This window comes from Stigmatopora argus, chromosome 7, assembly GCF_051989625.1.
Source record: "Stigmatopora argus isolate UIUO_Sarg chromosome 7, RoL_Sarg_1.0, whole genome shotgun sequence".
NCBI classification, from domain to species: Eukaryota; Metazoa; Chordata; class Actinopteri; order Syngnathiformes; family Syngnathidae; genus Stigmatopora; species Stigmatopora argus.
The window spans coordinates 1,733,695-1,748,877 of record NC_135393.1 but is presented as its reverse complement, the minus strand read 5'-3'; the positions used below and the strand labels follow the sequence as shown (position 1 = coordinate 1,748,877).

General features: G+C 42.2%; 2 protein-coding genes across 13 annotated transcripts in view; one reads left to right on the top strand and one right to left on the bottom strand.

Annotated features, from left to right (window-relative positions):
* The window catches only part of LOC144076967 (uncharacterized), a 49,268-nt gene extending 37,150 nt beyond the window's left edge, over positions 1 to 12,118 (top strand). The window contains exons 1-4 of one of the 3 annotated variants that reach the window (XM_077604370.1): positions 1,321 to 9,445; positions 9,702 to 9,938; positions 10,599 to 10,720; positions 11,277 to 12,118. In XM_077604370.1, coding sequence (XP_077460496.1) covers positions 3,582 to 6,794 — 3,213 coding nt within the window. In that variant the 5' untranslated portion in view covers positions 1,321 to 3,581 and the 3' untranslated portion in view covers positions 6,795 to 9,445; positions 9,702 to 9,938; positions 10,599 to 10,720; positions 11,277 to 12,118. Of the gene's footprint in view, positions 1 to 1,320; positions 9,939 to 10,598; positions 10,721 to 11,276 lie in introns of those variants that run through there. The other 2 variants (XR_013300836.1, XM_077604369.1) reach the window with 2 other exon arrangements.
* pnpla6 (patatin-like phospholipase domain containing 6) overlaps positions 1 to 15,183 on the bottom strand; it is a 118,977-nt gene that overhangs the window by 11,090 nt on the left and 92,704 nt on the right. For all 10 annotated transcript variants that reach the window (XM_077604359.1, XM_077604352.1, XM_077604351.1 and 7 more), the window contains 5 exons: positions 13,109 to 13,257; positions 12,329 to 12,481; positions 11,960 to 12,076; positions 11,655 to 11,739; positions 11,275 to 11,420 (listed from right to left, as the gene is read on the bottom strand). In XM_077604359.1, coding sequence (XP_077460485.1) covers positions 11,275 to 11,420; positions 11,655 to 11,739; positions 11,960 to 12,076; positions 12,329 to 12,481; positions 13,109 to 13,257 — 650 coding nt within the window. The remainder of the gene's footprint in view (positions 1 to 11,274; positions 11,421 to 11,654; positions 11,740 to 11,959; positions 12,077 to 12,328; positions 12,482 to 13,108; positions 13,258 to 15,183) is intronic.

The window sequence follows — 15,183 nt, the reverse complement described above, 5'->3', positions numbered from 1 at the left end:
TTGCGCGCCTTTTTCCGAGTAGTGCTTCTTTCCGCCGCTAATACCGACGCCTGGCGCTGTGAGCGCTCAGCTCACCCAGCATCTACCTTCTTCTGCCCAATTCGTTGCAGTGCGGAAGTGCGTGAACGTATATCCAGTGCGCAAAGAACCTTTTTCATTTTTATCATTAAAATATCTCGTGCATGAGGGAGGTGCAAGGAAGAGGCAAGCCATTTCATTTGAAATGAGTGGCAATAATAACGAAGCTTGATGCGCGTGAGAAAGTGGTGAGCGTTGAATCGTTCGACCGTCAGTACCATTTATAAACAAAGATCGAGCAGCAGGACCCAAATATTGAACGTTGCACAAAGTTTGCAAATCAATTGAATGATTCCATAGAGTGCTACCGCATCATTTATGATGAAAAAAAGAAAACTGCAATCGTCATTAGATTGCTTCTTTCGGCCAGTTTCTAGTAAATCTCTCTCTCTCTCTCTAATGTATGTATACAGTACTGTATGTATTCTCTCCATTGTATTAAATGTTTTTTCAGTACAAACCAATGCGTGTTACTTATACAAGCCTTAAACATACAAATGCACTTATATAAACCTTCAATATACTTATATAGGCTTCAATATACTTACATAGGCCTTAAACATAAATTATAATACAAAATATAGCACTGAGCAACTTACGAACAAATTCAACTTATGAACAATCGCTCGGAACCTAACTCGTTCGTAACTAGGGGAGCGTCTGTATACAGTGGTACCTTGAGATATGAGCTTAATGCATTCTGGGACTGAGCTCGTATGTTGATTTAATCGTATCTGAAATCAACGTTTCCCATAGAAATGAACTAAATACAAATTAATTCGTTCCCACTCTGAAAAACACACACCAAAAAACAGGATATTACAATGGAAAAACATTTTTATTGGTTGTAATTTACCATCTACTAACAGAGTAACAAATAACTAGTGGTTATGATGTTTAATAATAAAATTAGGCATTATTTTATACAAGGGGGAGTTGGTGGATGGGGGAGAGAGAGTCACGTGACAGATGCGCTCGTAATGTAACAAACTTTAAATTTAACTTAAATGAACTTAGTTTCCTACACACACTTAAAAAAAGTTTTAATCTTACGTTACACTAAATTTAAACTCTCTCTGTATGTATGTATGTATATATATATATATATATATATATATATATATATATATATATATATATATATATATATACATACATACATACAGAGAGAGTTTAAATTTAGTGTAACGTAAGATTAAAACTTAATCTGTATGTATGTGTGGAGACTTTCAAATTTCTAGGAGTCCACCTCTCTGCTGATATCACCTTGGGCGGAAAACACCACAGCACTCATCAAGAAGGTGCAGCAGAGGCTACATTTCCTGAGAGTACTCAGGAAGGAGCAATTTAACTGTTGGGTCTGTAAAACAGCTTCAGGAGCAGGCACAGAAAGAGTGAGACCAATTTGAAGGAAATAAGTTAATTACCAGACTGCAGGATGGGGAGAGCTCGAACAGCTGTCCTTTCACAGTCTGTTCCTTGCAACAACTCCCAGTACGAACCAAAGTTGCTATAGAGCAGGTGTCTCAAACCGATTCCACCGAGGGCCGCAGTGGGTCCTGGTTTTTGTTCCAACCGATCCAGTGCCGACATTTTACCCAATCAGGTGTCTTCTAAAATAAGTAGCACCTGGCTGCAATCAACTGATTAACTGATTACACTTGCAAAAGGTATCCTCTTGTTGAATTGGAATGAAAACCTGCACCCACTGCGGCCCTTTGAGGACCGGTTTGAGACCCCTGTCATAGAGGCTTTGGGTGCAGCAGAGGCTACATTTCCTGAGAGTACTCAGGAAGGAGCAATTTAACACCAACCTGCTGGTGCCCTTCTACCGGTCTGCCATTGAGAGCTTGCTGACCTGCGCTGTATCAGTGTGGCACTCAAGTTGCACAGAAGCCAACAGGAACTGCAACATTTTTCTCATCACGGAAACGTGGCTACACCCGCAAATCCCCGATGCCACGGTCTCGTTACCGAGCCGAACGCTACACCGGCAAGACCGCACGAGAGACTCCAGTGTACATACACAACGACTGGTGCTGCAACAGTAGGATCATTAACACTCACTGTTCTCCTCATTTAGGGTTCTTGGCAGTTGTGTGCAGGCCTTTCTATCTATCAAGGAAGCTAACTGTAGTCCTTGTCATGGCTGTTTACATCCCACTGGATGCTAACGTTAGCACGGCACTTAGCCTCCTGCTAGCGACTGTAAACAAACAGCAGCTTGACCACCCCGATGGAGTCCTTATTGTCGCCGGTGACTTTAACCAACCATGTTTAAAGACTGTTCTGCCTAAGTTTATCCAGTACGTGAAGTGTCACACCAGAGGAGATAAAACTCTAGACCATGTTTATTCTAACATTAAACATGCTTATAGAGCCACCCCCTTCCCTCACCCGGCTGGATCCGACCATCTCTGCCTGTCCTCACCCCCTCATGCACCTCACCATGAAGACAGAGCGAATGGTGAAATGAGCGAGCAATGCCCCTCCCTGTGCGCTGGACATAAATCTGCCCAACTCATAAGAGAACCGGGGGTTGCTGCCAGCGCTTCAAATAAAATCTTTCAGGTGCCCATGCTGACTCCGTTCTAGACCGAAGCGCAGGGCCTGAGGGCCCTGAGGACTGTTCCAATGATCAAGCTTTTCATCCTCGTCGGCCTTTGAGTCGTTCCCAAATCTTCCAGGCACCCGTGTTGGCCAAAGTTGACCCATTAAGTGGTACCACTGCTATGTTTTACAATCCTTTCTCTCCCACTGATGTGTACGTGTTGATGTAGAAACTTCCACCCATGCAATCCGATGGTACCAATTGGCTTCAAGCAATGCATAGAGCGGTAACGGGGCAGATGTTGACAGCAGGCGAAATTCGTATTCTTCTTACACAATCATGTCCGCTTTCACAGTTGAACAGTCTGATCCAAAATTCAGGTTTCTCTTCTCTCCCTGATAATAAGGCTCTTACGTGGGAAAATTATTTGACCTTGTCTACTGCTTTAGATACTTTGTTTCCCCTCCCTCATTTCATCCTCAAGTGTCTGAATAGAAAAGCAGAGACAGAGGCTGGCAACCTGCACATGGCTACAATCGAGGACCCCGGGGGAGAGGATATCCTGCTCGGCAACCTCAACAACCACATGAATATCTCCCAGTGCCAAACCAACAGTATCTGCCTTCCTCTATTGGACAATTCCCACAATGACGTCTACTGGGCAAGAGTAGATATTGACTCCAGTGGCTGGCTCGAAGCTGAACACTTTTGGATTCTCTGGTCACCTTGGGTTCGTAGCCTCAGATCTTATGATATGGTCACTGATTGTATGCATTGCACTCTGTACTATGACAGATCAGGGGATTAGATCTACGGCAAGGCAATTCATCCAATCAAAAACAACACATGGGAAGTGAACATGGGAGATTTATTTGCAGGCAAATCAGGTGTCGCCTTTTTTCTTTCGCTCTTTTTGGTGTCCCTGACTCCTGAGCGACTCAAGTGATACATAATGGCGGATGCTCCGGATCCTTCTATGCTTCCTTGCCACCCACATGTCTCCTTGATGGTCTCACCTCAGCATACAGCAAAAGATCTGGGTACGTTTGTCCTGGCATGTACACAGACCACAGACAAAGAATTCCTCAACTGGTGGAAATGGGACAGTATTGGGGCAGCCTGCGAACCAAAGTGCGGAGGATGCAGATGTGGTAACTGCCAGCCAAGAGGCAAGGAGATGACACTGAGCGAGGAGAGAGAGCTGGAAATCATCAGAAAAGGCCTCACCTATGTCACCACCGATGATCACGTCAACCAACCTCACTGGGATACGAAATACCCATGGATCGAAGACCCCATTAACCTACCCTACAACAGAAGTGGAGTAGAAGCAACCTTTCTGAGGACAGAAAAACAACTCAAGAAAGAACCCAAGTGGAAAGTGGCATACGCATCCCAAGTCCATGAAATGGTGGAAAGAAGAGCAGCAAAGAAACTCAGCAAGGAAATGATCACCAATTGGAGAGGTCCGGTGTGGTACGTTAGCCACTTGGTAGCGCCAAACCCCCACTCCGTCACCACACCAGTGCGCCTAGTCTGGAACAGCAGCCAGAAGTTCAAGGGACTTAGCATGAACGATATCCTGTTGAAAGGACCAGACGTCCTCAACCCAATCCGAGCAGTTTTAGTCAGATTCAGAAGAGGAGTGCATGCAGCCCTTGGTGACATCAAGAAGATGTACAACTCAGTGTGGTTGGAAGAACAAGAAATGCACCTACACCGATTTCTTTGGAGAGACACCGAAGAAAGTGAAATTGAGGAGTATGCCATCACCCGAGTCAACATTGGCGATCGTCCAGCAGGATGCATTGCACAGCTGGCAATGAGAGAGACTGCAAAGCTACCCATGTTTGCTCACCTAAAAGAGGAGTGCAGAATCCTGGAGGAAGACTCTTACGTTGACGATGTGCTGACCTCTCATAACGACTTGGAAAAACTGGATGGATACACCAAAAGGGTTGAAGAGATCCTGAAAGCAGGTGGCTTCATCCTCAAACCCTGGCTCCGGTCAGGCCAAAGTGGGAGGGAGATACTCACATCAGGAGCATCTCCCAGCAATATACTCATTCTACCAAATCAAAGAAGAGGAGAAGACGACAAAGCCCTTGGAGTCGGCTACATCGTTGAAAGTGACAAACTGTACCCAATGACCTCCGTTAACTTCTCAAAGAGAAGAAAGAAAATGAGAGTGGGTCAAAACCTCCTGGAAGAAGAGGTGAGAGAAAACACTCCCAAACCACTGACCAGGAGACAATTACTAAGCCAGGTAGCTGGCCTCCATGATCCGATAGGCCTTGTCACCCCCACCAAACAGAAGGGTGCCATTCTGGTCAGGAAAGCTTTCCAAGAAGCTGGAACCAGCAGAACCCAAGACACGTGGGACAAACCTCTATCTGAAAAGTTAAGGGAAGAAGCAGTCCAGTTATTTGAAGAATACGTCCGTCTCAGCCAAGTCACCTTCCACAGGAGCCTCACACCACGGAACTGGACCCAAAAACCGTGGGGAGTGACATTCTCTGACGGAAGTGACCAGAGTTATGGAGCCGTGGTGTACCTCAGATGGGAGACAGCGACGGGCATCGAAGTCAGACTCGTCGAGTCCAAGGCGAAACTCTCACCACTTGACCAGAAGGGAGAACCAGTGAAAGCTGAAATATGTGGCGCTGTCTATGCAGCTCGCCTCAGAAGATACATCGAAAAGCAAAGTCGAATGGAGATTGAAAAATGGATCCACCTAGTGGACAGTCAAACTGTGTTAGGAGCAATCCAAAGAGACAGTTACGGATATCAAACTTTCTTTGCGAACAGAGTTGGAGAAATTCAGAAGACCACGTCCGTTGACGACTGGTGGTGGATCCAGGGAGACCTCAATGTAGCGGACATGCTAACAAGAGGAGTTGCCCCGGAGGACCTCAGAGAGGGCTCCGCGTGGCAAGATGGACCCGAATTCCTAAGGCTGCCCATAGAAGAGTGGCCAAAGAAGTCGGCCAAAGAAGTCGCTGCCCATGCAAGGGAAGGAATTAATAAACTCCAAAGTAAGTCCTTCACAGCAGTACAGACCAGGTCACAGACGAGAGGAAGGACGAGCGATGCACCAGTTGCCGGAACAAGCAATCCAACCCATGCCACGAATGGGGGAGATCGGAGTATCCCACGAGGGGCTGCAAACGGAGATGATCCCCGAGCCCGAAGACCTCCAGCCGGATCCGCTGTGAAAGAACTGATCGATGTAAGGAAATTCAGCAGCCTAACCAAATTGATCAGGGTCGTAGCCTGGGTATGGAGAGCTGCAACAAAATGGAAAAGTGTATTGGAACAAGTCCCAACTACAAGTAAACCAAAGAGCCAGAGACTGTCATCAGACCAGATAAAGTCCAGAGCCAAGCAAGCTGTACTTAAACTGAGTGAGTACGAAGATTCAAAGAGAGACCTCTTCCAGGCAGCCCAAGAGGGTGCATCCTTCCAAGACACCACCCTCAACAGGTTGGCGGTATACAAAGAGGCGGAGACCGAACTCTTGGTCTGTGGAGGAAGATTCCAAATCTTTGACAACGACAAAACAGCCGTACCAATTTTCCCCCATGATGCATGGATATCTTCTCTTCTGGCACAAGAAGCCCACAACGCAAACCATGAAGAAACAGCAGGTACACTCCTGCGCATGAGGAAGAAAGCGTGGGTTATAAGAGGCCGAAGATTGGCTCAGAAGGTCGTAAACAATTGTGTAACCAGCAGGAAAAACAGAGCCAAAAGATGCCAACAAATCATGAGCGACCTCCCATCTGAGCGAACGACACCAGCCAGGCCATTTCAATACGCAACTGTGGACCTGTTCGGCCCTTACGAAGTGAAGGATGAGGTGAAGAAGAGATCAGGACTCAAAGTATGGGGACTAGGTTTCTGCTGCATGGCATCCCGAGCCCTACACACAGACGTAGTAAATGACCTGTCATCTGAAGGCTTCCTGTTGGCCTACAAGAGATTTGCAGCTCTAAGGGGCCAATACAAGCTTGGACGAGTCAATAGTGTCGTCCCCGAGATGTACACGTCAAGACCTTCCCAAGCTACCCCGTCTCTACTACCAAATCTGATCAATCAAAGAAAACCCCCTCAAAAATCCCTTCAACAATTCTGCATAGAGATGTACGACGCATCATTGTCCTGATACCTGTGGAAGAACAGAAATAGACCAACAAAGGAACGAGAGCAACCAGGAACTGTGTGACCTCTCTGGGTTCAAGAACCGAGATGCCAAGTGGGAGGTGTCAAGTTAACCTGAGATCATAGGGCATGAGCCAGGATATAAAAAATCAGATTCAAGCCTTGAAAGTAGACAAGCGAGAAAGGAGCAAGGAATACCCTTCAGACCCGATCACACGCAACTGGTTTTCAAGCTAACCACTTCCTATCACCATAAACTTCAATAAAATTGTAAACTGGAAGGATTTGAGTTGTTCCTGCGTTGATAAGATCGGGGCCCCTTTTCAAGTTTGGGGCAAAATTTGAAGAAAGTAGAGAGAACTTTACAATAGGAGATTGGCTGGTTAAAAAAAGGGATTGGAAAATTTTCAATATTATGGCATATTGGTGACAATTTGTGGGTCCTTTATTAAACATTGAAAATTGTAATTAGGGAATACCTAGTAAAGGGTTTATTTCTCTAATTTAATTATTGTAGATTTTTATTGTGGTAACAGAGAGCTATAGGAAATAGCTCTTATCTTAAGTAAACATGGTATGAGGTGATTTGCTAATTATGTCTTAGGTATTAAGAGTTATTTGGTTGTTAAAGAGCTCATACATGAAATTAACAATGAAGAAATGGCATGAAAAAATTCATGGCATTCGTCCAAATTATTAGGTAAATTGGACCTGGCTGGGGTAGATAAGATAATTGATTTAGGATAGGCATAGTTTCTCTAGAAGAAACATGGTGTTTTTAAAGTGCACAGAAGACATTCCCTGTTTGTCCTGAAGGGGGGAAATATGCTTTGGTATAGGTCATATTGATGACTATTAGGATATTAGCATTGATCGATTGATACAACCAAATGACGTTGCTGTCTATTGCTTTAGGGGCATACAAATTAAGAGAACTTTAGCCCAAACTTACAGCATTGCAATTATGGGGTTAATACACCTAAATGTTACAGTGATAACAATTGACAATAACAAGCTTAGATAAGGGGGAATATCTACAACAAATTCAAGAGAAATTTGGAAATAGGCTCTTTTTTGGCACTGGATGCCCAAATTCTGGTCGGGCCTTTCATGGTGTGAAACAAGTGATGAAATAATGTCTGTTTCAAAAAATAGCATCTCCAAATTATAAAATATAAACCTTTGAGTAATGATTTAAGTAGATGGGTTGTCTAGAATGGGCAAAATTCGATAGCATTGAAAGGGGGTGTAACTTAATGCAGAACATGGAGGTAAAGTTTTTACAAACGGTTAAAATACTTAAGGGGTGTGTGTGTGTGTTTCAATGTGTCACAACTTTTCCGTTGTTTCATTATTGGCGAATAGATAGTTAATCACAGCCACTCGCATGGCAGTCCACATGCTGACTGACTGGAGCGATGAGCGGTGGCAATTGAACTTCCAGAACAAATTTCTATTTGTAGATGTGTGGCACGCAAATCTAATACATTAATTACCTAGTTCCTTCAGGAATGATAATTGCTGATGGGGCAGCAAGATTGGGTGAACTACCAAAAAGCCCCACTGGGGATGGTGGTTTACACCTGTGGTGAAAATGTACGGGTCACTGAGGTATGAGTGAACGACCCAAATTTACTAGTGATTAATGCATTGACCTTGCGGTTTGAGGATCTACTAATGAAAGCGGGGTGGATCCAAACCTTCCGGAGTAAGGAGTATTCCTGGTGTCCTCAAGAATTTGTAGGTTTTCTCTGGGTACTCCAACAAACCAAAATTATGGATGACTGGTGGAACACTAAATTTCCTGATTATGAGTGCGAGCGTGGATGAGTGTCTGTCTTTTGTGTTTTAATTGGCTGGCCACCAAGATATGATATATCAATCTTCTAATATCAAGGTGGAAAAGGATTTGGAAATTTGATTTTTGAAATCGCTGATAAGCCTTTCGAGGACGGCGGTGGCAGAGTAGGACAGAAACAAAAAGAAAGAAAAAGAATTTCGCCAAATGATTTTTTTTTATTTCTGCAATGGGAAATTTGGGAACCTGGGGGGCTAAACAAAAACAAAACTTATCTAGGAGGGCTGCCATTTTGAGTCATGGGAAATTCCATGCCTCAAAAAGGGGGAGATTGGTACACGCTACAAAACTTATGGATTCAATCTATATGCAAATATACGGCCAAAACACGGGCAATTCCCACTTATGTCAAGCTACAAAAGCTACATATCAATTTCAAAGGATACGTATGGATTTTATAGAGAATGTGTGGTACATAACAGTCCTAAAACAGAGATTGGGGAAACCTTGTTGCAGAAACTGGTCAAGATTGGCAAACTTGGATTACACACGCGTGCGCAAAAAACATCCGGCCTTTGATAAAATTAACCCATATAGTGAGGGGATTACAAATCATTATTCAGACTGACAAATTAACTTGTGGAAAAGATCCTTGTCTGATGTTTTTCCTAAGTCCATGGGCAGGTGGAGAAGACCCTTTTTACAAATCTTACATTTGTGTCTCAACAACAATGACCATGTCAATGGAAAACCGTCAGAGATGGAAACACCCGGATCCGCCATAGTGAAATTGAAATCTGAGATGACCAGGGATGATGAATTCATTTCTGAAACAGGGAGTTCCCAAACGGGAGGCGGTAAGAAATAATTGGTTATTGTTGATGGAAAATGCAGCTATTATAAATCAAACCTGTATAACATGTATGGGGCCCGACCTCTCTTAAGAGTAGTACCCGCGCAAATTACCCCTGATTGTGTAAAGGACATAATGATAAAAGAAGATGTAAGCCAAAGTGTGAGAAATGAAATAATGTATACCCTGTTCCAAGAGCAGCAAACGACAAAGCTAACTTTTCAACACATGTTGCCTTTGATCATTTTACCTGCTTAAAGCTTACAGGGCATGGTCTGAAGCTGGAGGCGATAAATGAGACGTGGTGTGCCCGCGTCCTAAAACAGACTGCACCCCTGATACCACGTTCTGACCTATGGTGGTGGTGTGGTGGAAATAAATTATACGACTCCTGCCGAAACGTGGCAGGACTTTGTGCCTTGGGGTCATTGCTTTTACCAGTGTCTGTTTTCCATCTACAGTGGAGGAGATATAATTGGCTGAAATCCAGTATGATGGTGGGTACCTTCCGACGGCGTCAATCGGTATGGAGAGAGGGAGCTCCAACATACATTGATGCGATTGGCATCCCCCGGGGCGTACCAGATGAGTATAAGTTGGCTAATCAGGTCGCAGCAGGTTGGGAGTCTATTTTTCTTTTAAGTGCCCCAAAACAAAAATGTGGATAGGATAAATTACCTGCATTACAATGTCCAAAATCTTGGAAATTATACTGAACAGGGATTTGTGGCAATAAAGGAACAACTGGCAGCCACTAGTCTGATGGCGTTCCAGGATCGCATAGCGGTTGAAATGCTTCTTGAAGGAGCAGGGGGCGTATGCAATGTTTGAAAATGTTGCACTCAACAACACGTCCCCCACTGGGTCCCTCACCAGGGCCAACGATGGCCTGCAGACCCTAAACCGCAATATGAAAAAGCATCCTGGAGTAGAATTATCCGCTTGACAGAATGGTGGGATAAGGCCTTCGTACATACAAAGGTTTGGCCCTATCTGTTATGATTTCAGTAGCCGTTTTTGCTACGACTTTGACATTTATGGGTGTTGTCTTATCTCCTGCTTACGCTCCTTGCTAAGCCGACTTATAACCACTGCGATTGCCCCTAGAAATTCTAAATTGCATGAAACTGAAAATGATTTTGTTCTTTCTTTTTCAGACCAGCCGTGCGAGTAAGGAAAATGCGGGTAAAATTAAGGCAGTCAACGGACATTTCCCCTTTGTATTTGCCATAAAATGAAGAGAAGAGTATGCCGCTCTTCAGAATCCTCTTGAACGAAGGCGAGTTAGGAGTGATTCTCTTTGCAAGTTGTAACCTGTGTATGTTTAAAGATGTCTTCCATGTTAATTAAATTGTATTAATAATTAATCCATCAGTGCCCTTGAGGGAATTAATAAAGGAGGGCGAAAACCAAACATTGAGAATGCCATTGAACTGGACCAATGAGTCCAGAGTTGGGTTCGAGACAATCAAACAGGAAATGAAGACAGCTCCGGCACTTCCTGCACCCGACTATGGCAAACCATTTTACCTGTACGTGTCAAGCCGACATAATCTGTATGCGTCGGCAGTGCTAATGCAGGAGACGTGCAGTGGTTGAAGAAAACTTTATTGCATTTGAATGGGTGGATTATTAGCATGTATTCTCACTACATTAGTGGTTTAATTGGTTCTCTTTTAGTCTATGAGACAATGTATTACTCACAGAAATTTGTTATTACGGGAGCCGTAGTCTCAAATTGGCCTGTGACGAAGCTGAGTTTGACACCCCTGATTTAGAACGACTGGGCTTTTAAAGCATTTGTCTTTTTTGTGCCATTTCTGTTGCACTTACAGTCTGAAAGACTCTATTTGGAATCCACTCTCCTGGGGACTGGTCTCCTAGGTCTTCTACCTCTGTTTCCTTCTCTTGCCCTTCCTCCTCTCTCACAGTGTTCATCCCATCTTCCTCATACTCCGTCAGACAGTCTGACTCCTCCGCTAAGAGAAAAATTTAGGAGAGATTACCATGGAACATTATGAAGCAGCTCAACCCACGAACATCCATCAACTGTCAGAGACATGTTCTGATGTGTTGTGGTGTAGAATGCTAGCCCTTATTTTTTATACAACTTCTAGTGAATTACATTTTTAAGGTGAACTGTGCAACATGTGTTAAATAGGGAGAAAAACATTTTCTGCAGTAAAACGTGAATAAAGAAAAAACTAATTTACCATCAGAGACGTAGTTTTGTACTGGGTCTATCCTGGAAACAATCTCAGCAAGGTCTGTGAAGTCAGCTCCTTGAAATGTACATGACTGGAACACACATTTTTTTAAATTTTACTCATTTTGCATATTAAGGCAATCATAAAAACAGTGAGAACAATAATTAATGTGGCATTCCATAAAATACATTATTGTCATGAGGTTTAGAGGCCTTTCTCAACATTGTTCAAGTGTTGTACTCTTTCTTGTTTGACTAAGAGCATTTACACGATCCAGTACAATATCAAACAATAGTAGTTATCACTCTCACGTCAACTCTTTTGCTGTCATTGTAGTCGGCCGATCCGTGGTCCCTTAGCATGTTTTCAATTATGTCACCTCTGGCCCAGCCAGTGAAAACCAGTTTACCGTGCTGAAAGCCCACATCCTGACACAGAAACAGTGTATAAGGAAGGAGCCATGACTTAAAATATCTAATAGCACTTATTATATATATATATATATATATATATATATATATATATATATATATATATATATATATATATATATATATATATATATATATATATACACTAAACATAACATAATACTCTAAAGCCACAGTCCTGTATTTTTACATGAGGATGTCCAAACAATTGTCCAACTGAAAGAGGAAAGTTTTGTCAAAAAAACTTACGTAAATCTCATCAAACTTTCCAAAGTCCATGGTCTTGAAACGATCAATGGGCGGTCTAATGTACTCGCAATAAGCACTCTTCTTGACCACTTCTAATTGCCGCACACAAGACACATAGGCCAGCCGAGACTGGATCTCTGCCATGTCCGGCACCTGAACAAGGTTGTAGAGATTATAATTGCAATGAAATGGCTGCAGAGCTGCGAAATGTCCCAAAATTATATTTGATAGAGGGTAAAGAGAATTTTAAGATTTTCTGTTCCTTTTTCCGTGTAGCATTTACCAGCGACACGCACAAAAATAAAGCTCAATTTTATCTAATGCTTTTCAAATTGTTTGCTTCTTTCAATAGTTAATTCCTTTGTGGACATAGCTAACAGATGTGTACACTGCTTGAAGCAACTGTGAGAAATCATGTCGTTGAAACGGAAGTGAGCACGCTTAACTTTTAAAATAATTTAACATTTTGAGAATATGCAAAATGCAAAAATTATTTAGAAGATGGCATTGTGTTTCGAAATGAATCATTATGGTAAGTTAAGATGGTCAGGCAAAAAAAAAAGATGTAAACTGCTGGAAAAAAATGTTGTTTTTTTCCGTAAATTTGAACCTATTCCGTATTTAGTAATTTTGTAAAAAGTAGTAATCTATGGAAGATTCATAGTATTTGGCAGTTATGTGGCTGTGAAATGACAGAAATGTAGTTTATTAACACAGAAAAACAATGAATGCAATCTAAGCATTCATTTCGGTTATTGCAGCATTATTAAACGGACGCACCTTAACTTTTTTAGACCAGGGATTGATTCGTTTCCACAGCAGCCACCAACCAGACAGACAGTCGCCATAGTTACAGAGGTCTGTCTCGTCCTGGCTGCCCACATCGATAGCAATAACAGTTTTGGCACCCATGTTCCTGGCAATATCCGCTGTGAAATCCGCAAAGAAAAAAACAGATTTCAGCCGCAGAAACATGATATAAAAACAAAGTCTCGAAGTAAATACACTTCCACCACCAAAAAGCTGAGTGTTTGGGGTAAAAAAAAATATTTAGCTGACATTTTGGGAAATTATTCACTTTTTTAAATCACAATTGTCTTTAAATTAGGCCTCAGCATTGTGGTGGCGTTGAGCCCTTTTAAAGGTGAGCAAGAAGAAGGGTGAAAGGTATGATCCAGTGTCACAATGACCATAAATACTTCTGATTGATCAAAATACTTAATAATACTTTAGTTCAAGGCTGATGATTCTAAAAGACTGCAAGTCTGTTGGATCCGTTTTTTTGACCCACTGAGCGTCATGTTTTACAAGCTTTGTATCAGTAATTTTTTTATTCATTTTTTGAACTGCTTTTCCTCATAAGGGTTGTATGGGTTGCTGGAGCCTATCCCAGCTGACTTTGGGCCAGAGGCATGGGGCACCCATAATTGGTAACCAGTCGATTGCAGGGCAGAAGAAGACGGACAACTATTCACAGTCACACTCATACCTAGGGGCAATTTAGAGTACCTAACCAGCCTACCATGCATGTTTTTGGAACGTGGGAGGATACCAGAATACCCTGAGAAAACCCACACAGGGCCAGGGAGTACATACAAACTCCACACAGGAGGACCGACCTGGATTCGAAACCAGGACTCCAGACTGTAAGGCCGACGCGCTAACCACTCATCAGTCGGGCCGCTCAGTAATTTTTGGGGAAACCTAAAATAATGACGTTTGTAGAGCTTTGCATTTAATTAGCACTGCGTAAGACAATAAACCATTTCCAACACGTTATTGGTAAATCATTTGTGGAAGAAGAAAAAATAAAAAATAAAAAAAGCATAACTGCATGTAAAATGAGCAATAGTATTTGTGAGAAAAAATCTGAAATTGACCACATTTGGAAAAAATTGGTGTCACCTTCATGCCAGTGACATGTAGCTGTAATTTAGATATTCAAACAATGATTCTAAGACCAAACATTTCAAATTGTCTTTCCTCTGGTTGAAAGTGCTAGATTTAGAACAGAGGAAGCAGAAAAAAACAAGTTGAGCTATAAATAATAAATTCCAGAAATGAATTTCTGATTGATACAGACTCAACAATTTAATTCAAGTTCTGTGGGTTTCAAAATAAATTTCCACTAAGCATTGGATAATGTAGCTCTGTTTAAAAGGGTATGCAAATTTCACTTATGGCACAGAGTCCCAGTGAACCAGTGTATGCCAGTTAAAAGAACACCATGAAATCAATTCTATCATTCCTAGATTTAAATTTTGTCCTGAGACTAGGTCTGCGTTAAGTGTTTTTATAGTCTTTAAAACGAGCTCTTCAAAGTTGCGTTCACAATCGCATGTTTCTTATGTCTGGCACTTGACATATACCTACTGAAGGCAGGAGTCTTTTTTATAAATAAATAATATAAGAAACAATAACAAAGAACAAACAAACAATATAAAAGGATTCAGACAAGCATAGTTCTGTATTCAGACAAAGATTGATATGTTGGAGTTCAGGGTTTCCCCCACCACTTTATTAGCCTGCTGGCCAGGCTTTTCTTGCCCCCTGGCCAGGCCAAAATAGTGTTACAAAAGAAAGTTTAAAAAGTACGTATAGCTAATTTAGTCATATCTGGTGATACCTTTGAAAGCCCAATGGCGACCTCTAATAGTCGATGTGAAAAATTGTTTTACTGTTTGCCGTTGCGCTGCCTGTTAAAAGTGTATTTCAAGACTCTATCTCAACTACTGGTAATAAAGATTAATATTAAAATTTTTCTAAATTCCTGTCAATTTCTTCTTTACTACCAGGCTTTGAAGGTTTTTTTGGGGGTGGGCAGAAACCCTGAAATATCTTGGGATCAGATACGT